We start from the raw sequence: 22,916 nt of genomic DNA on the forward strand, positions 1-22,916 counted from the left end.
TGTCACACGAAAGCTATTATGGAAGGAAAAGATCTAAGTCGTCCTTTACTCATTTGCCCGTATGAATAAAAGTTCAAAACAAATAATTTGGGGCTATCTCCCTCTTACTGCCCACATATGGACAAAATGTTAAGAGAAGAATGTTGGGACGATTACAAATTGTCCCTTTCAAGGCTAGTATAAAAGCTAATCTCTGATACTATGTTGAGGGACTCTTTTTCCAAGAAAAACTCATACCCACTAAGAGACTTTGATCACTAAGGAACCTTGTCGAAATTTTTTTTCCAACATCAGTCTTAGTCTAGGTAGCACCCTAGGAGCTCGACACTTCCACCTCAGATAATCTGGTGTCATTGGGTTTAAACCACATTAGGTTAACTTAGATGTTGATGATGATTTCCTCTAATATTTTTGGCGTTAAAAGGAGAGCCTGATGCGAGAACATTCGCCCGTCAGTCCTCTCAATGAGCAATCTAACGAGAAGGCTTTGCCTTTAATCCATAACACTTTTTACTTAAGGGGGGCAACTACCATCATTCTCTTGTGTGGATGCATCCATTTCGATGCAAACATTAGCGTGATACTGAAGTCTTTTCAATGACTCAGGCCTTTTGCCCCTAGGGATAACCTTGAGCCACCTACTTATCTCTATTGAGATATTCCTAAACCTCACCCAACAAGTCCAGATGCTAACGAGCATAATGCATGCTATCACTTGCTCCTACCTCAGCTAGCCCAACAAGCAACACCATCATCCCAATCATGATTAATACCTCAACCACCATCGGCACCAATGCCCATCAGGATTCCCCCTACTCGATACGATGCTAGCATCTCAAAATCGCCCAAGACCTATGGAACTATCGGCCAAGAGAGTGCCCTGCTCCCTAACCGTGGAATTTAGTGCATCGCCACACACTTCTTAGCTCTACCCGAATCCGAGACCCAATCAATAGACTCGTTGAATGACTCCTTAAGGATATAACTATGATAAATAGACTAACACTCAAAAGAGATAATGTGAGAGCTCCAAAAATCCAAACGGAAAGTCCAATCAATCCCATCTTGGGTTAGTCCCTATTTACTCAAAACATTCAAGAGGAGTTAATCTCGATGAACTTTCACATCTTGTCATTGGAGGCTTTTGACAATATACCAATCCGATTGAGCATACTATCGTCTTTCATGCCTAAATGTCGCTATATGGCATCTCAAATACCTTGATGTGTCGTGTCTTTCCGACAACACTAAGAGGCTTGACACAAGAATGATACACTTGCTTGAAGCCACTCTCTTTTGACTTTTTTGCTCAACTCACAAAGGAGTTTAAGTTCTACTTCCTCGGGAATATGTGCTCGAGGCCATCGATGATAATGCTTTTCGGACTCAGGCAAGGGGAGGAAGAAATGCTCTTTTTTGATCCGAGGTATGCAAGAAGCCCATTTGTCATTGGTAATATAGACCTTTATGATGGGGCTCAAGCCCTCTCGCGTTTTTTGATCGTTAGTGGAAAGGCTGCCAACGACGGTACCCGAGGTGCTGTAGAGGGCTAACCAATATATTATCATAGAGGCAATAATATCAAGTTAGGCGCGAGGAGACATGCAAAAGGCTAGGATAGGAATTACTACCGTCAGCCCCAACACTGAGATTACCACGACAAAGAAGAAATGACTAAACCGAGCTAACTTGTTTGTGGTCCAAGTCAACTCCCTTGAACATGACTAGAACCAAAGTATTTTTACAGATAAAAGAAAAAATAGCTCTTGAAAGACCCTCAATCGATGAAGATACAATTGGAGAGGAGGGACAAATCCAAGTGATAGGAGTAAAAAACTGATTTGACATAACACCCCAGATTCGACGTAATATACCCCCCCCCCCCCCCCCCCCCACGACGAACGCTTTGTGCGGCACACGGCCCCAGAACGAGCATTAACAACGACACGACACGCGCCCATACCGAACGTACCCAAACGACCCCCTCGACGGAACCCTCATGATCGGCCAAGACAGGGGGAGGCGTTGATTAACACCCCCCCCATACCCTGCGACAGTTCGGCCCTCCACGCAACGCCCACGACAGCGACAGACGCCATCAGAGGTATGATCCTGCTCCGGCAGTATGGCACATCAGGTAACATCAAACCCGCTTATAAATACCCCCTGATTCCTAACGGACAGGGGAGAGGGGCTCTCTCACTCAACACTCCACTCAACATCACTGACTTGATCGTCGGAGAGGTCGGGCCGAGCTACCGACCCGACCTGTGTGTAGGTACGCGACCGCGGCTGAGCCCACTCGGCGGGGCGGAGTTTCCCAGCCAGGCCCACTGCATCCGCCGTCTCAGGATCCCAAGGGGGAGCCACGTCTGAACCAAGCCATTTGGAGCCCTGAACCAGCTGTGTCGACCCCGATGTCACGGCTAAAAAGTTACTTACTGTAACACCAAGTACTACCACTTTCATCATAATTATGACTATGACATGGAGGATTATTGAGATTCGATGGAGCAAATCGTAGAAATAATTTTTCAGAGACAACTCCGACCTTAAGAGTCAATGAAAAGATAAATCAATATCAGGAGAAGAAAATTAGTTGAGTTGTAAAGCCTATACTTAAATTACCATTAAAAAATGGTCGAGATCGAGGAATTGACAACAACCTTCGAGCGGTCATGACGGGGGAGATTGTGATGGAAGGAAGACTTCCATAACTACATCGGTGAGATTTGATGGGATATATATATATATATATATATATATATATATATATATATATATATATATATATATATATATATATATATATATATATATATATAACACGGAGGAATAAAGTTGTAAATTTGAAAAACAGTGGGTACAGCCTTTTCGACCAAGCGGTCTAATGGCGGAGGTTGGTGAGATTTTGATGGTAGGTGGGCGGTTGGGTTGGTAGGTTGGCCAGTACAAAACGTGTTGCGCTCCTCCTCCTCCATCTGCATCTCCTCCCCTGCCGTAGGACGCCTCTTGATTCCGTGCAGTGGTGGGGTGTTGTGGCATGGAGACCGCCGGCGCCGGTGCCTTGTTGTCCCGATCGGTCCTCCCCAACTTCGCTGCAGCTGGACAGGTGGTGCGGCCCCTCTGCGTGGCTAGGATGGCTCGGCGTAGTGTGGTGGCCGCGGCGCTGGAGAAGGGCGTGGGGTCGGGAAACGGTGGCCGTGGCGGTGCCGGAATGACCAACTCTAACTACGTGGTGCCGCTCGACACGGCCTCGTCCCTCACTCGCCCCCTCAATGAGATCCTCCGAGATCTGAATAAAAGGGTACCGGACCAGATCATCGATGCCGCCGACAACTCCATCCCTTGGTATCTCTGTTCTTCTCCTTTCCCATTTTACCTCGATATTGCTGCTCGTTGTGCGCATCTTACGTTGTGATGAACATAGAAATCATCTGTGACGCCACATAGCGTCGCAATTTGGTTCAAGCCTAAGGATCATGAAACAGAGATTTGTTGATCCACAGTCGAAATATCTTCCTTTTTCCTTATTGAATTGGGTGTTAGGTTTCTTGTTATTATATTAGCATAGCATCTGTGGAAGGTTGATCTGCAATATTTTGATCATATTACTTTTGGGATGCAATGTATGTGGTCATTGACGATGGACTTCGTCTGATTAGGATCATCTCATTCTTTGTTGGTAACAGTATCATAAATCTCTATTGGAGTCGACAAGTTCAATTGAAACTTATTGTTTTTGGATTCATTTTTAAATGTTAAAGAAGAATGACTTCATTTTATTGTCGTGGAAGTTCTTGAATGATAGTGAACTGTAATTTTAATTGAAAAGATTTAATTGACCATGGAGTATCCTAAATTTCTTGGTACCTTGCACCCAATATACTCCATGCATTGACTTGGTTTTGTGCACATTGGACCTTCAGTAGAGACATGTTTTGTCCATCATTTTTATCCTCGTTATTGAGGACACTCGATGATTAGTTTTTAATCGTGCGGGATCCTAATTATAGATGTTTATAGATGGAGAACATGCTGCTACTGATCCTTTGTGCAGTCTGTGGCTACTTTCTTGGCTTAACTGCTACATAAGCGTTGTTCCTTTGCTGGGCTAATTTGGTAGTTGTTTTACTTTTATATAGGTATCACACCAACAGAATGCTGAGCTTTTTTGCCCCAGGTAAAAAAACAAAAACTCTTCCTTTGTGAATATTAATTAGCTTTCAGTAGAGCACTTTTTCCTATCATCATGTAAATTGGAGCAATTCCTATGTACCCTATTTTATTTGCATGGGTTTCACATTGCTTTAGTTTTCTTCTCAACTAATGCAACTATAGGAATACATTGCTCATTTTCAGTATGATGGTGCACTAATTCTGCATTGTGTTATTACACTTTACATTTTTGCAGATTTGATTTTTCAAACTCAAGAGTTGTATGCATTTTTACTTTTTCTAATGGATTCCATCAACTAAAGTGATACGGTAGAAAGGTTAGCCCTCCAAGTTGGTCAGTCTACTGGGGCTGGAAATTGGTTGGGTTAGGTCGAAATGTGTACTAAAGATATATAGGACTGGACTGAACTCGATGAATCTATAGCAAGGCAATAACTCTTGACCAAAAACCGACATATATATCTTTTGAATTGGGTTGGATTGTTTTGCTGGTTTCAGGCAAGTTTTGCGTTATTCCTAGGAAATATATCATAGCAAAGCCGCTCCAGGTTGAACTTAATTTTCAATAACTAATGCTTGATCAATGCTTGACCAACCAGCCAGAAAAGTCTGTTACACGGTGTCGCTTGCTTTATTCAGTTATTGATGTCATTGACGAATAACTTTGTCTCTGATAGCTTGCGAGAGATATCTGACTGCATGTGGTATTTATCTTTTAAAGTTATTATTATGTTTGCCCCAAAAAATATATTTAAACTGTTTTTTTATTCTTATCTGAAAGTTGATGATGGAACATGGATAATTTGTGTCATTTGCACAATTATAGAACATCTTGGATCTTAAATTGGCCCATCTTTTCCACTAAAATGGTTTATGGTAGTGCTCCATAAATCCTTTGATTAGGGATCACTGGTTTAGACTTTTAATTTCTTATCTCTTTCCTTTTTCTAGGTTGGTGTGGAGAAGTACGTGATGTTATATTCTCGGACAATGGAAACGTGACAGTGGTGTATCGTGTCACCATAAGAGGATCAGATGGAGTGGTATTTCCCTCAGTTCATTTTTTTATATTTTTTCCACGCTTTCATTTCATTTATCTCTTTGGTCTTTGTGAGTGGGATGTTTTTTAAGAAAATAATATAAGCATGTTAATCAGTCACATAGAATAAGCTCTGGAGGTGTCAGTGCTCCAACACAACCCAATAATCCTGAAGCGATCTGTTGTTCATGACTTTTTTTTTTTTTTGCTGCATGGGATTATGACTTCTTGTGCTGTTTCATCTATACCAAGGCCACATCATATTTAATAGTTGAATTTGACAAATGTTGTATATGAGCTCAATTAGACCCACACTGCACTTGGTTTGATGGCCAATCTTAAGCAAGTCTCTCACAACAGGCATGATTCTGGTTGATCATTCAGTGAATCTTAAGCACTGTTCACATAGCAACCAGGCTTAATTTTGAACTGAAGGTGGTTCTTGATGGTTCAAATGCCAAGTTAGACAACTAGTGATTTCCCTATCAATAGGAACTTGATTTCTGCCCCCGGCATTCACTTAATTTTCTCTAAGATCGCTACTTTGTCAAGCACATTTGACCTCTGCATTTTAAACACCCCTGCAGTACATGCACCCAATAGTTTCTCAAATATGCCTTGCAAATTTTCTTATACCCATTATCATGTAGACCCAAATAATCGATGTTCGCCAATAAGTACACCAATGTACTCACTTGTAACCCTCATGCCAATGTGGAAGAAATTAAAGACTTTTCCTTGATTCTAGGGAGAGGGAATAGAGTTCTGCGTCAATAGAGGCTTTCCTCACTTAAGGACATTCAACATTATCATAAAAATCTGCATGTTTATCTATGTGGGAAACCAACCAACCTGCTTATTGAGACAAGTGAAGATTTGATTCCTTCGTTTTGTTTCTGATTAGTGCTGCATGCTTGCAGGCTCACCGTGAGTCCACTGGAACAGTGTCTATGAGCGATGGCCAGTTTAAAGACCCAGTTGCAGCAGCTGAAGAGTTGGCCTTCTGCAAAGCCTGCGCGCGATTTGGTTTTGGCTTGTATCTGTATCACGAGGATGAGGCAACAGAGAATAAGTCACTGTAGAGGGAGCAAATTTTCTGTTACCGCAGCATCAAGCAATCTTGTAGTCGCTCATATGCGATGAATTACTACAATAAGAACAATATTTATTTTGGTTGAGCTGGGAATAGAACTTAATTCATCGATCCATTTCTTATCGATGTATTGTAATATTTTATTTTATTTATAGGCTCAAGTATAAGATTTTAAAAAAATTATACAAATGAAGAAAATTATGATCATATCAAATTAAATATATGATATGTTTCTTCTTTCAAATAATATAATATTCTTAACTTGATTTGAAGAATAATCTTTTTTGTGATATTATTAATTGATAGGCTTTCATATTTGTAGAGATGAATCGTTAACTTTATTTCTTTCACTCTTTTTTATATTTATTTTTTTTCGTAGATGTTGTCATGTGACAACTTATTATCTATAAACTAATAAAATTTATTAAAATAAAAAACTAAATTTATTTTTGTATCTTACCCTTTTACAATGTTGAAACTCGTCACGAGTTCATATAATTGATATTTCGATCGACTCTTCACACATGGACGTTAAAATTATTCTATTGAAAAAATAACTCATGACTTTACATCACTCATACACAACGTGAGAATAGAACTTAATTCATTGATCCATTTGTAATTGATATATTTTAAAATTCTAACACATTTTACAGACTCAAGTAAAAAAAATATAAAAAATATAAAAAAGAAAAATCAAACATACGATCTATTTTTGCTCGTGCCACCGAATCCTCTTATTTTTGGACGGGGTTAGTTTAATGTGCTTAACTTTTTGGTGTGCTCGAATATTAAAGATTGTGTGTATATTTGCTCTAATTAGTAAGGTTTAATTTCTGTTTTGAAAAAAAGAAAAGCTTCGGCCAACTTTTCACCAATTTTGATGTATATTTCTACGGTTGATGCCATGGAAGAGTTCCGAAACTGGTGAGTTGGACCCGACCCACAAAGCATTTCAACGGTGATGCAGCGACCTTTACCTCGGCTCAATGCAGTTTGACTTTATGGTTCGCTACGATAGAACAAGTGTCCATATTTTCGCTCTAATTTTTCTGTCTTTAAAAAAAAGAAAAAAAAAGCGCCAATCTTAATGTGTTTCTACGGTTGATGCCATGCAAGAGTTCCACGCTGTCATGCCTATCGGAGCGGATGCGTGGGGTTCCGAAACGGATCCACATCACCCGGTCGACCAAGCATTTTGACGGTGACGCGGTGTACGCAACTCGGTACTCATCTGGAATCATCCACCCAATACCCCCCTCTTTCTATATCAAGAGCTTCCCGAGTCGGCAAAGGGATCCCAGCGGGTGGAGCGTTAGGGAAGGGAAGAGAGATGGCTTTGAACCCACAGCTCTTCGCCAACGGGATGCCCGTCCCCTTCGTTGGCGAGATGTTCGTGCTCGCCAGGGATGGCGTCGAGTTCGAGATCGACAAGATCGCCGGGTCCGTTCCAATCCTCGCAATCCCCCCACCGTCCTCGTTCTTGATTTCTTTGTTTGTTTTAACCTTTTCCTTATAATTTCTTTTATCTTTTCCTTTCGATCTTGTGGCCGATGAGGAGAAAAAAAAATCCTTAGAACTTCGATTACAAGTCTGAAAGCCATTCCATGTTCTACATGTTCTTGTGATGCGAATTATGACTGATTAGATGTTATTCGATGTGGATTTTGAGAAATTTGTAAGGATAGACAAGGCATTCATCGCATCGTGTGTTGATCTGGAGAACCCTGTTTGTAAATTCGTTAGGACGTGAGGGAATTGTTGGAATTTTGGCGCACATAATGAGATATTGGAATAGGATTTGCCAATTTTGAGTCCTTTACGGGGTACACAAGAAAATATGCGAAGGGTGGGTATAAATTGAGGTCCATTTAAGTTAATCCGGTTCAAGTTAGGTATTTGCATGGATGCTCGGAATTAGGATGCCTACCTTAAAATTTTTTCTAGATTAAGGCATCTATATAATTGCACACCATCACTGTCAATTTTACTCGACCTTGTGTTTCTGTTATTGGATCTATGACAAACACATTTCAGATGGAAAAAAAAAAGGGAATTTTCTGCAACTATGAGTGGTAACCTGCGGATCCTGTAATTTTTGAATTGTGCATTCATATGTTTCAATAGATCATCATAGGCATTTGTAATTTCTGTGGTTGCGATAATTTTGACCTTGAGTTGACAGGTCTGTGTGTAATCTGTTCTATTATGTATGATCATTGTTGACCTAAGATGATATTGTTTTTGGATGTCTTTCACAGTGATGAGATGATAATGTTAAAAGTAAGTTTGTAGTGTCTATTATACCTATATGTGATCTGCATAAGCCATCACCTAGCTGTAGAATCCTTTGTGAGCGCCACAGAAAACAAGGCAATTCACTAGGAAAATATCTGGTTGGTGATATGTAGGGAGTGCACTATTATTTCAAATTTCTGCAAATTCCTGCAGTATCATAGAAGGCTATCAAATGTTTGCCAGTTCATGTTTACTATTTCTAGTTTTCCAAGTTATGATTGTAGTTTTTTCTTTACACTTGCTCTTTCCAGGTAGGTGCCTTTGTTATTATAGCCAAAAATTCATGTGAAAATTTTTCTTGTGCAATTTAAATCAAAATATTTAATTTGTGAAGGGTGTAGCAAGTAATGTCATGTGCATCTTTTAAAAATTGCAACTGACACTTTCTGTTAGGAAATTAATGTTTGTAACAAGTGATTGCTGTATCTACATATATGATTTAGAAATTTGATGACATTGTGGTGTATCGGTACATGTATCTGGTTTTTATAAAACCAATTGCAGGTATTTATTATTACATGCATCATGGTTTCCATTTTTGTTAGTTGCCAGTGGATTGTGATCAAATGCGATTTTTGACATTCACATTCTGTTACACTCAGAGCAAATGGTGGTCATGTCAAGGCAAAGGGAACTATTTACTTGTCAAACATAAGGATGGTCTTTGTTGCAAAGAAGCCTGTAGGGAGCTTTGTTGCTTTTGATTTGCCTCTGGTACGAGCTTTCTGACTTGACATACATGTTGCTTGTTTTTTCTTAATACATAGCAATTTGAATAATACATGTTGTGATAGTATATTTCACTTCTCATATTCTTTGGTGCATTATCAACTAGGAACTTAGATGTGAAATTGTTATTGTTAAGTTGATTACTGCTGCTGGGGAGTCATGTCTGGATAGGATCACTGGGCAGCATTATCTCACATTTGTGGGAGCCTGGGCTATTCTTTTAAGACTCATGTTTCAAATTAGCTTGGAATAGAATGCAAATGCCTATTTGTATTATGACTGATCCATTTAATTTTCATCCCGATCAATGTTGTCATGAGATGCATAAATTAGAATGTCTCCCAATCAGGATATTCTAATTCCCGATCAATTCATCTCATATTCCACTGGAGACCAATACAAACTGATCCAACTTTAACCAGATTCAGTCAGAAGGAGACTCGTTCACATGGCAAGTTGTATACCACCTGATGTAGGGCTTTCTGTTCTGGTTCCCTGTCAAACAAGAATTACAAAAGAAAGATGTCATTCTGTTTGCATGAAGTATTCTTTTTTGTGACAAGAAGATACTTTGGTTCAATCAATGCTCCAAGCAACCTTGTGATTTTGTGTTACTTGGTCGGTTTTTGAATTGTAGAAAGACTTTGAAGTAATTAAAGGTATACATGTGACGTTTTTGTGTTAAAATAAAAACACCAATTTACTTCTCTTTCTTTGTGTGGCCAAATTAGGAATAGATGGCTCGCTCTTATATTTGTGCAGCTGAACCAAAAAAATTGTTTTGCACTTGCTTAGTTAGAAATATGGCTCAAAATTTGTATGATCATTACACTGGAATGTCATAACATTTTCTTCCACAAAAGCCATCAAACAGTCACCAATTGAACATGATATGCTGTTAACTAGTTCGCATCTACGTGAAACTAATAAGCTAGATAATGCACAAGCTTTGAACTATGTGATCAACACATCATTATTGCAGATTTCCTAAAAAATAATCACATGCTAATTTTCAGATGTCCTTTTATGATCTAAATCCTTTCTTCACATATGGTAGCATGACCATCCAATGTTGCTGCAAAATCCTTTAGGAAGTTTCACAGTAAGTGCACAAGAAGTGAATGAAATAATGAAAAAAAAAAAGTGAAGCATTTGTCGTTTTTTAGTTTTGGGCTATTGCATATTTAACTTTTACCCATAGTTAATGCTCGGCTGTCTTTTGTTTGCAGCTTTTTGTGCGAGGAGAGAAGTTTAACCAGCCAATATTTCATTGTAATAACATATCTGGATTTGTGGAGCCTGTACGTGTAGAGAGAAGTACTCTTGATCATTTATCTCACCATCTTACATTACACAACTACGCGATTTCATCCTGTTGTTTCCGCAACAGGTAGTTCCAGAGGGTGAGCACAGGGCTCTTTACTCAACACATTCATTCAAGATCTTGTTCAAGGAAGGTGGATGTGGAACTTTTGTCCCTCTGTTCTTAAATCTAATTGCAACTGTGAGGCAATATAACCAGCATGCAGCAGCTTACCCTGCTCATGAAGCTGCGCCCCGCATGGACCCACTGCAAGCTGCTCAGACTCCGGTGGATGAAATGATGAGACATGCGTGAGTGGATGATCAGAATTGCATACATTAGTTCCAATGTAGATGCTTACTCATTGTCTGGACTTCTCTCATCAACTTTTCCAATGTGCAGGTATGTGGATCCGAACGACCCGACTAAAATCTTCTTGCAGCAGCCCACACCTGAATCTCAACTGAGGCGAAGAACCTACCATCCTCAGTCTGCTGAGAACTCGTATTGAGTGTGAAATCAAGCCATCTCATGCAATAATGAATACAGATTCTGATGTTCTTAAGCTCTTACATGTGTATCTTTTCATATGACAGATGTGAAAATGGGTGTTGAAAACATTTGGTAATATGTTAGTAGTAAAATTGTATGTGAAGCTGATATTTTGCTTGCATGGATTTGTGGATTCTGGTAGATCGTTCAAGGTGGAAATTAGTCTCTGCGACTTTGGAGACAGATTCTATCACTGCCATTATTAGTCTGAGGTTAGAGCAAGCCATGGTGGAATGTCATTTGCTCTGTTATACATTGCGTGGATTTACAAAATATGTTCCCGTGCGACTTCTATTCACAATGGCTGGCTTTACTCCATATGACATGCGCGTGTCACCCAACATCTTAAATCGAGTATGGCTATATATTAGACTTAAAAAATATATCTTAAAATTTTTATTACTAAGAATGTGTAATATTTAGTTTTATTTATCATAATTATAAATATAAAATATTTTATTTTATTTTATTTTAATATTATTTTTAAATTTAAAAATGATGGATAAAAAGATAATTTTAATGTTCTAGTTACGTTTTATGTAGTGGTGGATGATGACATCGTTGGAGATCATGGGTGGCTATTGTGGTTGTGATCGGTGAGAACGATGCAGTGGTCGAAATGAATGCTGCAGACTTTTGTGACTTCTTATAAGGGAAGGAGGACGATAAGGAGGGAGAGCAGCTTTGCACTTGCAATGATGTGGGGAGTGCATTGCTCATTCTTATTCCCTCCTTTCTCAATCCCTCATCCTTCTTTCTCCCTTGTTCATGCCAAGCGATGAAAGGGGGAAGAAGGATGAGGGATCGGGGAAGGGGGGAAGAAGTATAAGTATCACCCTTCCTTGTATTATTATCAGTGCTGACGTAGATGCAGAGCAACGTCGCTTAGCATCTGCATTTGCGCATTGGTGCTAATGTAGATGCCAAATGGCTCTTTTGTCGCTATGTATTTGCGTCGATATCGACACAGTTGTCAAAGTGGCACTGACATAGAGCAAAGTGTCGACACCTATGATGTCCTCTTTTTCTTCTCCTTTTGCCTTATTTCTTGACGTTGCTCTCCCTTCTCATCCACAACAATCACTTGTGACCCCCAACGATGTCATTGTCCGCCACCATTGAAAACATAATTGAGATATTGAAATGATCATTTTGCCTATTGTTTTTGTGTCATTTGTGCATGTGATGTATCTTCCGTCGGTAAAATTGATAGCGTTAGAGTAAATTGAGTTAAATGTTTCACTTTTATAACTATAGAGATTCCAATGTAAAATTTTTAAATATAATGATCGAGATACTAAAAAGGTCTAATTATAAAGGGTAATATATAATTAGTCCAACCTTATATTTATTGGAGATTAATATAATATGTTCCCATCGTTGAACTCATATTGCGAGGGGTGTTAGGGTTGACTTTTTATTTTTGATAATAAATAATTTTATCTTTACTTATAAAGATATAATATTTGTTAGAAAAGAACAAATGCAAAGCGATGGTTATCAATGCAGTTGCCGAGCGAGTCTTTCACCACTCTACATCTTCGTTGATGTCTACATAGATGCAAAGTGACCCTTACTTTTCATCATCGCTTCTTCTTATCCACAATAGCCACCTGCAGCCTTTAGTGGTGTCACCATCGCCTGCCACCATCAATTGGAACGTTGAAATTATCTTTTTGCTAATTATTTTCATGCTTCCATTGGTAAAATCAGTAATGATAAGGTAAATGAACTAGATATTTTACTTTTACAACTATATTGATTCAATATAAAATATTTAAGTCTAAGGACCATGATGTCAATCAGGTATAACTAAAAGGAGGTATTATAATATTTAATTAGCCCTAGTAAAGAGAGGCATGAGAGAAAATAGATGCAAGAAAGGAGGAGGAGATAGGGAGGAAAAATAAAAAAATTTATTAAATTATTATTATGTTAGTTGATCCAATGGTCTGACAAGTGATCTGTTCGAGTTCAATAACTACGCTTCTAGTCATGCTTATCATGCGAAAAAAAATCTGCATGTAGATTCCAAATTTTGAACCACAATTCACTCTTCAAGGATTTTAAATGTAAATTTTCAAAGAGAGAGAAAAAAATTGAAGGGTTTTACCTCATAGATGATTTGATAAGTTGGATTTATGTTATTCTTCTAAATTTGATGGTAAAATTTTTTTTTTCCATGTTTTTGTCGATAATTGTTAAATCTCTGTATGATAATCTTTTGATTATTAGTTGAAAGTTGGAACACTAAACGATATTAATATCCATTAAAAAACTCATCACAATTATAAGAGAATTAGAGATATTTTAAATGTTTAATATATATTTTAACTAAGACAAGCAAATGTTAACTACAACTAGCTGTAGTAATATTTAAAGGGATATACCAAAATTTGTTTCCATGAATACACTATTTCCAGACATAAAAGGAAAAAATATATAGAAAAAAAAAATCAAACAAACAAAACACCAGTTTTACAGAGCCCTTTGTTTTCATCATCCTTTCCAATAAGATATTGATACAACATTGTTTTATAACAATGAATTTGAACAAATAGTAGCAGCAACATCGCCGTCCTTCACTACAGTATTATTAATAAAATTTGAACTAAGAATCATGAAGACATTGAAGAAAAATATTTTCTGAATTCCAAAAAGCCGAGCTCCTTGAAAGAATGGTAGAGTTAAGTGCTGCATCACCAGTCTAGGCTAATTTTCTTTGACAGGAAAAGATTGTCAATGTATTGTATGATCGGATTGCACGCGTTGATGAATCTTTGCATTTCCTTATGTACAGACTGATCTGCAGAAAATAGTAGAAATCCTCTAACCTCAGTAGCTTGTACAAATCATAACTTGGATAACGACATATATCGATAAACACAGCATATCGAGCTTGAAGAAAATCCAAATTCTAATGTGAAGTCTGCTCAGGTCATCAGCACAATCATTACCTGGTGTTAGATTGCCTTAAGAAGACCTCCGGATATGGTAGTAGGTGAATTGATTAATGTTAGTGGTACGAGAAGAAGTAGAGGAAGATCTAAGAAGACTTTAATGAAAAATATAATTAAAAACTTAAGTACTCTAAACTTAATTAAACATAAGGCATTTTATAGATCTCAATAACAACAAAAGATCCATATAGCCGATCCCAAATAAGTGGAACTTTCGATTTTGTTGTTGTTATTGTTGTTGTTTAAGAAGCCTATGGAAGCATATAGAGAATCTTTAGTTGTTTTGATGGCAGGATCTACACAAACTCAGATCAAGGCCTTGGATCCCGGATGCCTGGATAGCTTTAAGCTACTCTTGATAAAACCACATGTTTCATATATGAAGAATACAGTCATTAGGCATTGCAACCTCAGAAGCACATGGCTTCGTGCTTCTGTGCCTCTTGTCAGACCAGTGAGATGTCCTATAGGAAGAGCAGGTAGCAGCAGCAGCAAAGCATTTCAGAAGAGACTTCCCTTAACAGCCCTTAAGAGACAAATAACTAAGTTCAATTTTTATCATCACAAAACTTCTACATCTTTTGGTGTTGATATGATGCAGATCGTAAACAGTGATATATAATACCATTGATTATTATATAATATAGTGATATATAATACAAATAGAAGGTTTTTACCCTTCTTGTCAAGCCAAACCAATCCCCACTAAGGTTGACTTGAGCCCCACACTAGTGCTTGTGGCCTCCAGACAACAAAGTTACAATGACCAAGAACAAGATATTTACATAGTAGACACAATAAATGAGGGAGCATATTACACACAAAAAAAAGAAATCAGGTACATTTACTAAGAGCCTAAATAGTTAGAGGATTAAGTGTTGTCTCATAGTTAATTTTTTCTTTTTCTGGAATATACAATTAAGGCAATTATACACAATACAAACCTATGGAAAAAAAATTATTGATTCCATTTTCAGAAATAACTGTTAAGCAGCACAAAAAAGCACCCTATATTCATGAACGTAAATATTTCTTAACAAGAACTCATTTTGTAATAGATAGATACATACATATGAGTGGAAGGACACTAACCAGTTTCGTTTAATCTCACTATTAGCTGTTCCCTTGTTGGTAGAGCATACATCCCAGCACCCACTGCCTTTCTGATTGCCCAGGTATGAAACGGTGCACAAACTTGACCATAAGCATTTGAAGCAGCTTCTTTTAATGAGCACCCACTGAAATACAAGTATAATTTACAGATGTGAGTTAACCTAAATAATAAGAAGACAAAATGTAACTCACTCATTTTATAAATGAAAAGGAATTTTAATGATATTTGCGCAATGTACATCTCTAGCATGCCATGCATATTGCTGAATTATAGCAAGTATGAGCCAATTTTCCGTGATAAAACTGGACAGAAATGATGAACTCAAGAAGTGCTAAATTTATTTTAATTCATGGAATAAAAGTTTACTTGAAGCAGATACATGCTTTATTTGGCTATCACTGAACTTCGAAAAGAAGCCATTAAGAAGGAAGTACTCTTCGCAAGCGGAACTGCAAAAATAGTCTCTGTAATTATCCGGTTATAAGTTGTATGAAACTACACATATCAAAATATTGGCATTTTAAAGTTGGAGATTGAATTGGGTATTTCATTCTACTAATGAGAATAACAGAAACCTACGCTTCAAACTAGATTGTTCTCTGCTAATTTAAGCCAGAATCAGTTTATCAAAATGGTAGGCCCAATCTACAACATCTATGTGAATGTTATAAAAATAAAATAAAACAGAAATAGAACTCTTTGCCTCATCCGCTGAACATCAATTCTGATAAGTACTATGATCGTGACATCACCTTGTATAATTTTAATTACAATAACAAAATGCCTCCTTGATTTGGCAAAATTATCCTCCTCATACGAATTTCAAAAGAAAGAAAGAGAAAAAGGAAAGAAAGAAATATAATTGCTCCCTTCTTGGTTTGGCCAAATGCTCCTCCACTGAGATATTTCAGAAGAAAGAAAAGAGAAAAGAAAACAAGCATTATAACGGCTAGTATGAGTAGAAATTTGAATCAGTCGCAACTTGCTTATAAAGTGTCAATTAAAGCTCCAGAAGATATTGTAATTGTTGTCCTGGAGACATGCATCATTATCAAGCAGTGGAATACTTTAAAATTGTTATTCTTTTTCAATTTTCACCATGAACTATATTATGTATTTTAAAGTTATAAAGAGGTCTTTTACTTCCTTTGTTGTCTGAAACACATCTGGTATTCAAACAAGAGAAGGCACTTTAGAGACACAATAAATGGTTGCGCAAATATCTGCAATGAAAGCTATACTGACACAAGTCCTAATTAAATTTTGCTTGTATGCCTGAGACAATCCAGCATTATAAATTTTAGCAATTGGTAATACATCCAATAATCAGAATAGCTTGAGAAACTAAACATCAAAGATATTATTTGAAGGGGGGGGTAACATACCCTGATGATGGAAATTGCTCAAACAAGGTTTTGACGAGGTCAAGACCTAGCCTGACTCTGCGTAGGTTGCGTGAATGGCTACCTTGCTTTCGAACTGTATCATTTTCAAGATCATGATCAATGATTTTGTTTAAAGTATCATGAGTCTTTGATGCTTCAATCAGATCATTCACCTGAACATTTACATCACAATCAAAGAGTCAGTGCAGAAAACTGAATGGTCAAATCCTTTGATCCTGTTAGAGAATGATAATAAATAATACCAAAATAAGCTTTCAAACTTTTTTAGCTCAAACATAAAGTAAAAAAAAACAAAAAATGGAGTGCAGAAGAAAAGAAATTCCACTTGATCATTAGGTAATTCTTAAAAAAACTCAAACAAGACTGTTGTTATGATTTCGAAAAACCAACTCACGATCATACTGAATTATATAAAGATGGAAATTACCCAACTTCCTAGTGTATGTAGCTTTTGGGACTAATGCTGTTTTGGCACTGAGATTACCCTATCGTATCTCCAAAACTCCTTTGGAGAAGAATAGTTTTAAGCCCTGCTCATTATATAGATAAGATGATCAATTCATGCGCTATACGATACCTACTAAACTATATCCAAAATCCTTTCAAAACCTTTGGATGTCAGCTCCATACCTCATGGATTCTTCCTGGTCATGTTCAACAATGAAGATGTCCCTATGGATGGTCTGAGGGAATCATGAGATAGATATAAAATCGAATAACTGTAAACTGGATTGATGTTTTCCAAGAGTAATATTGGTGTGGTATAATTGTATTGCATGCTCTCTTGATATGTACATGATCTTTAGGGCCTACATCAGGAACAGTTCTATTTTGAACTTTTGCCCACTTATTAATAGTGGGTATGTGATAGGCATGTGATGCAATAGCTATTCGGAATTTATGCATTCCTTCCCATAATTATGTGATCCTTGGGTGTGACCACAGTAATTGCAAGAAAAGCAGGTTAGAATGGTTAGAGATTAAAAGAGATGGATTATTATAATTGACATTCAGTCACATCCAACTTGCAAGAGTTGTAACTTATTTCTTTTGCACCTTAAAATATGAATATTCTCTTTCCTAAAGATTAACAAGTCAAACCATGCAGAATTATTTCAGGTAGCATATAATGTGTGATATCTATGATATGGAGTTCTTTTCCGAAGGACTGAAATGCAAAGTTCATGTAGATATAGATACATAGTTTTAAGAACAAATAATACCATTTAAGCTACTATATACTATATTCATATACAAAACTAGACATTTCATTGGCAAATAATCCACACATGCCCATGCAGTGGCACTGGATGGCAAAGATTATAGTGTTGGTACATGCTCTTGCCATCGTATCTTGACAAAGCATCTTATACTGTAACCTTAATTCTTGGGCATTATTAGGTGACAAATTTTTATATTGGAGTACAAAGTCAAAAATATTTATCTGGATTCAATTAGTTAAGCTGGCTTTGGACTCTTGTCCACAACAACTGCATTTAGAAAAGTATCCTGCTTCCTTTGTTTCGTGACTTACGCTCAGAGAAACTTTAAATTTCCACTAGTTTAGTTATATTTATAATTTGTTAATAAATTCTTTTTTTTACCATCTTTTTCTGTAACCTATTAGATTATACGGCTCTATCTAATTAGGTAATATATATATTATAGATTTGATTGAATTCTGATTACAATTATTGACCAATAGAAAGGAAACCCAATTATTGTATGATTCTTTATAAGATGACTTTGATACCTTGACGGGAGGGACTCTCCAAATTACTTATCTTAGACCCTCTACTCTCGCCTATAAATAGACAAGATGTTTTAGGGACTCAATGCGTGATGTGTGATGTTATGTTACATTATTTGAGAGATTATAGATATTCTCTCATTTCTCCTTAGTCCCTAATCTATCCTCATAACGGTTCTGTGAAGGATAGAAAGAGAGGAGAATGTAAGTCTAGTTCTCCTAGTAGATCGACATCTCTATAGTTTTTGGACTAAGGATAGTGCACTTGCAGATCAGATAAAAGTTTTTATGAATAGCATCAAAGCTACGCAATCATAATATTTAATCTATGATTATTTGATTTCAATTTCTAGCATTAAATTTTTTTACATAATAGCATAATTATAGTTCTTATGCTAATAATTGGTATTAGAGTCATGCTTTAAAATCAAATACCTTCAATCATAAAAGTATGTCAGATCTATTTTATATTTTGATATGTTTGTCAGCACCTTTACTTGCGAAAAGGTGTTATCAGATTTTGATTATACGATACTAAATGATTCGTATGTGTTATCAATCTATTTTCCTATACCTTTTATCCCGTCACCTGCTTACGGGTTATATAAGGTTCCTCGTGTTTGATCGACGGACTACCATCAATAGCTTGCTGTCGATAACAGCATTATTGAGGGTAGCAGTCTTTGGTGATCGTCGACCCAATCGCAGGCAGTGATTGTGTACAAGTGCTGTTGTATGCAGCGGAAGCATGTGGAGTGCGACATGTGACAACCGACAGTGTCACATGCATACCAGCTACTACTTGTGTGTAGTAGCCTTGCCTTAGTCATAGGCATTTGCGCACACAATAGTGCTGCTTCTTGTGGCGGTTGCAACATTGTCTTTGACTGGTGGCTATAACAATGTAGTTGAGTTATTTCTCGTACAATTTATTCAATTTTATTTATTCTTAGTTTGACTCGTTTAAAATTCATTATAATAAAATTAAAGATAAGAGAAACTTAAATGAGCTGACTAGTATATGTCTTTAGAAAGAATTAAGATTAAAGTAGAAAAAATTTATAATATCTTGGGTACTACTAAATGAGTGAGTAACAATAAAAAAAAAAGTGTAAATCATTTAAGTTTATAAATATAATATAAACTTATAAAAGAAAAATCTTCATAATAAATTGCTCCTTCTCTTACAAGAAAGGTCATATGAAGAAGGACTATATGGTTTGGTTCAAAATGGAAAGGTACAAGTTTGACCTATACTTAGAGATGATTCATTTGATAGATTTTGACGATGCATGCTATGTTCCCATAATTTTATAAATTTCGTTTTTTATCTAGAATTATCAAAATATTATTTCTCTCTTGGTGATTGTAAACTCAGTATATTTATGATTCAATGAAAATTAACTTTTAAATTCTATATGATGGGTTATACATAATTAATATAATCTTGAGTTTGTAACAATCCTGTAATCAAATATTAGAATAAAATATAGTTTTTTGAACTCCTTAAAATTATATATGCTTACATCTGCGGATCACTCCATATTTCCTATTTTATTAGAGACTCAAATATTTTATCACCTCTATAGATAATTTGTCGAGATATGACTATGTATATCTAATTCATGCAAAGTTTTAAGTTATTGACACCTTTAGTTGTACATAAATAAAGTCAAGAGATAATTAGATAGAAAGATTAAAATTATCAAATTTGAGATGAATAATAAATTTTATGGTAGATATGATGAGTCAAATCATAATTCTGATTTGTTAAAGTTTTTTTTTAAATAAGATATTCCGTATGTTTTATCAAATGTGCCATAGTAAAATAAGATTACTGGAAAACGAAATCATACTTGTATAGATATGATTAGAAGTATAATAAATGATTCTTATGTACTTGAACTAATATGAGGAGAAGTTCTAAAGACGAATATATATATCTTGAATATGATTCCCAGTAAGTCAATTTCACCAACTCTTTTAAGTTATAGACTAGTATGAAACTTAACTTAGACATTTACATATTTAAGATTGTCATGCAAAGATAAAGATCTTCAAATCATATGAAAAAAAAATAGATTCACGAACTATTTTTTGATATTTTATTATTTATCTAAAAAAATTCAAGGGATATAGATTTTATTATCTCAATAATAGTACAAGGATATTTGAATCTGGTAATATAGGATTCTTAGAAAAATAACCAATTAACGAGAATAAAAATCTCAAAATTTAATCTTAAGAGATACGGGTTGACAAAGACGAATAACAAAATACCATTAATTTACTCCGTTATAATATTGATATCGTTATTAATGAAATTGTAGAATAATCACAATTGATAATTTTTAAAATATCTCAAAGAAAAATTTCTCCGGGAAAAGTTCCATCCCAAGTAAAAAAGTTTTTTGTTATTATTTTTTATCATCTAATAGTGCAACCAACTGCTGACAACTATCTAAATTAGAATATCTTGGTTTCAAATGGGACCATGCCAAATAACTCAATCAGCATGTCACAACCAGCTTGAACCGGTCAACACCGAACGGTATGTATAAGTCTTGACCAGTTTGTCAAACGATGGTTTTCACTATATCTAAACAACACAGTAAACTCTATTTCTTGAATTGGACAAACTTTCTTTTTCATCCTTACAGCTGACATTAAATATTTGGTATCAATTGATGCTTGATTGTAAAATTTCCTGCAATATAAAATTAGAAATCAAGCATCAAAAGATTGTTTTTTGTCTCATCTTTCTGTATCCGATGCAGGACAGCAACAAAACAAATTCCTATGTTGTAATCCGTGTCGACATTTTTTATGAATCATAGCGTCTGATGCTACCGGAAACAAACTTCCGATTCGAGCAAAGAACAAAAAATATAGCTCCATAAACGGACGTTGGTGCTATTACCAGTTGCTAAAACATAAGAACGGGAGAAATTAACGGCTGAAAAAGGAGCGGATCGAGCACCAACCTTGGCGACATACTCCATCTCGGCAAATTTGAACGCGAGACCAAGGGAATCGAAGAGGATGGAGACGAGGGAGCAGGCGTCGGAGAAGGGAGCAAGGCGGAGGTCCCCGGAGCCGGCCTCGAGCAGTCTCGCGAGCTCCTCGAAGGCCTGCGCCACCGCGGCGAGGGGCGTCTCGGATCCGGCCACCTTGGGCGAATCGTCCGAGGGCGATTCCCTCCCCATGATCAGCCGAGAAACACCATCAGCTGCCAAAACGCGTCCGTAGAAAAAGGGAGGAGGCGAGGGGGTTCGGAGTGAATCAAACTCTCCCAACTTCTTCTTCTTCTTCCTCTTTGCTTTTGGGGGGTGGGTGGGGGAAGGAGGAGGGCTGGGGTAAGTCGTCGAACACCTTTCTTTTTCTAATAAGAGGGACGGAGAAGAGAAAGCCGCGGCCGTTCCTACGAAGTCGTCACAAAAGCCGTTGCTTGATTGAAACCGTCCCTATTTTTTCCCTTCTCTTTTCCTCCTCTCACCGTACCTATTAATTTTTTGTCCCACTTATTACCTCCTCAATATGATTCCCCTTTCTTTCTTTTTCTTTTTTTTTATAATTTTTTAATCTATTTTACGGCTATATATATATATATATATATATATATATATATATATATATATATATATATATATATATATATATATATATATATATATATATATATATATATATATATATATATATTAGTACCAAAAAAATCATGTCTTAGTAATGATGTTTGTAGACTTGTTAATTAAGGAAGTATTTTGGTATGTTAATTGCCCCAAAAAAGACTATCCATCTCATCTTTCAATTGTGATGTTCAATCCAAACTCAATGACCGGAAGACTTCTTTCCTATTGGTTACTTTTGATAAGGGACCACTTGGTGGTGCATTTTGGGGGTGCGAGGAATTGTCCGCTTTGGACAGTGGGGATCCAATGAGGATCAAGCGTTCGCACGGTTTTACCCTTTCGGAGCCACAAAGCTCCAAAAGACACCTCTCCTCCCTCTGGCCAGATGTCGGTCATAGGTCTTTATATTACTATACGTGAGTCGGTCGTACGCGGGTTAGCGTGGTGGACGTGTCAAACAATATCTTGGTACGGATTCTGACTTGGCGTGTCTTGGGGGCGGCGTCGTTTCGGGATTCCCAAGACGTGACGTGCCGAGCAATGCCTTAGTATGGTCTCTGACCTGGCATGTGGCTCGGTCGTGACGTGTCTTGGACCCAAAATATGTCGTATCAACTTTAATTAACTTTATTATGTTGTTATTTCCCTGTCTATTATAATCTGTCGGTCACTTGGATGCCGATTCTATCGTATTATACCGATATATCGATCAACTATTAATTCAATACGAACTATGTGTATCGACCTATACCAAAAGTATCGACACACGATACAATGTACTAATATATCGCTCGTATCGATCTTCTATCAAATCGATACATGCCACCAATATCAAACAATATCGAACAATACACTATGATA

The 22,916-nt window shown here is 36.7% G+C and overlaps 3 protein-coding genes across 3 annotated transcripts; 2 read left to right on the forward strand and 1 right to left on the reverse strand.

The window, feature by feature from the left end:
* Positions 1-2,923: 2,923 nt before the first annotated feature.
* On the forward strand, positions 2,924-6,426 carry LOC135623771 (DNA repair RAD52-like protein 2, chloroplastic). The gene is made up of 4 exons (XM_065127098.1): positions 2,924-3,351; positions 4,146-4,183; positions 5,131-5,222; positions 6,139-6,426. The coding sequence occupies exons 1-4, from the start codon at positions 3,044-3,046 to the stop codon at positions 6,298-6,300; spliced, it is 600 nt and encodes a 199-aa protein (XP_064983170.1). The 5' UTR covers positions 2,924-3,043; the 3' UTR covers positions 6,301-6,426.
* A 1,121-nt stretch (positions 6,427-7,547) lies between these two features.
* On the forward strand, positions 7,548-11,314 carry LOC135623772 (UPF0664 stress-induced protein C29B12.11c-like). The gene is made up of 5 exons (XM_065127099.1): positions 7,548-7,754; positions 9,212-9,323; positions 10,568-10,639; positions 10,729-10,952; positions 11,044-11,314. The coding sequence occupies exons 1-5, from the start codon at positions 7,645-7,647 to the stop codon at positions 11,150-11,152; spliced, it is 627 nt and encodes a 208-aa protein (XP_064983171.1). The 5' UTR covers positions 7,548-7,644; the 3' UTR covers positions 11,153-11,314.
* A 2,333-nt stretch (positions 11,315-13,647) lies between these two features.
* Positions 13,648-21,914, reverse strand: LOC135623774 (ACD11 homolog protein-like). Its single transcript, XM_065127100.1, has 4 exons — positions 21,408-21,914; positions 16,653-16,825; positions 15,246-15,391; positions 13,648-13,999 (listed from the first exon to the last, which is right to left on the reverse strand). Exons 1-4 carry the CDS (start codon positions 21,627-21,629, stop codon positions 13,893-13,895), a joined length of 648 nt encoding a protein of 215 aa, XP_064983172.1. The 5' UTR covers positions 21,630-21,914; the 3' UTR covers positions 13,648-13,892.
* Positions 21,915-22,916: the final 1,002 nt, after the last annotated feature.

The sequence above is a fragment of the Musa acuminata genome, chromosome BXJ2-9 (genome assembly GCF_036884655.1).
Source record: "Musa acuminata AAA Group cultivar baxijiao chromosome BXJ2-9, Cavendish_Baxijiao_AAA, whole genome shotgun sequence".
NCBI classification, from domain to species: Eukaryota; Viridiplantae; Streptophyta; class Magnoliopsida; order Zingiberales; family Musaceae; genus Musa; species Musa acuminata.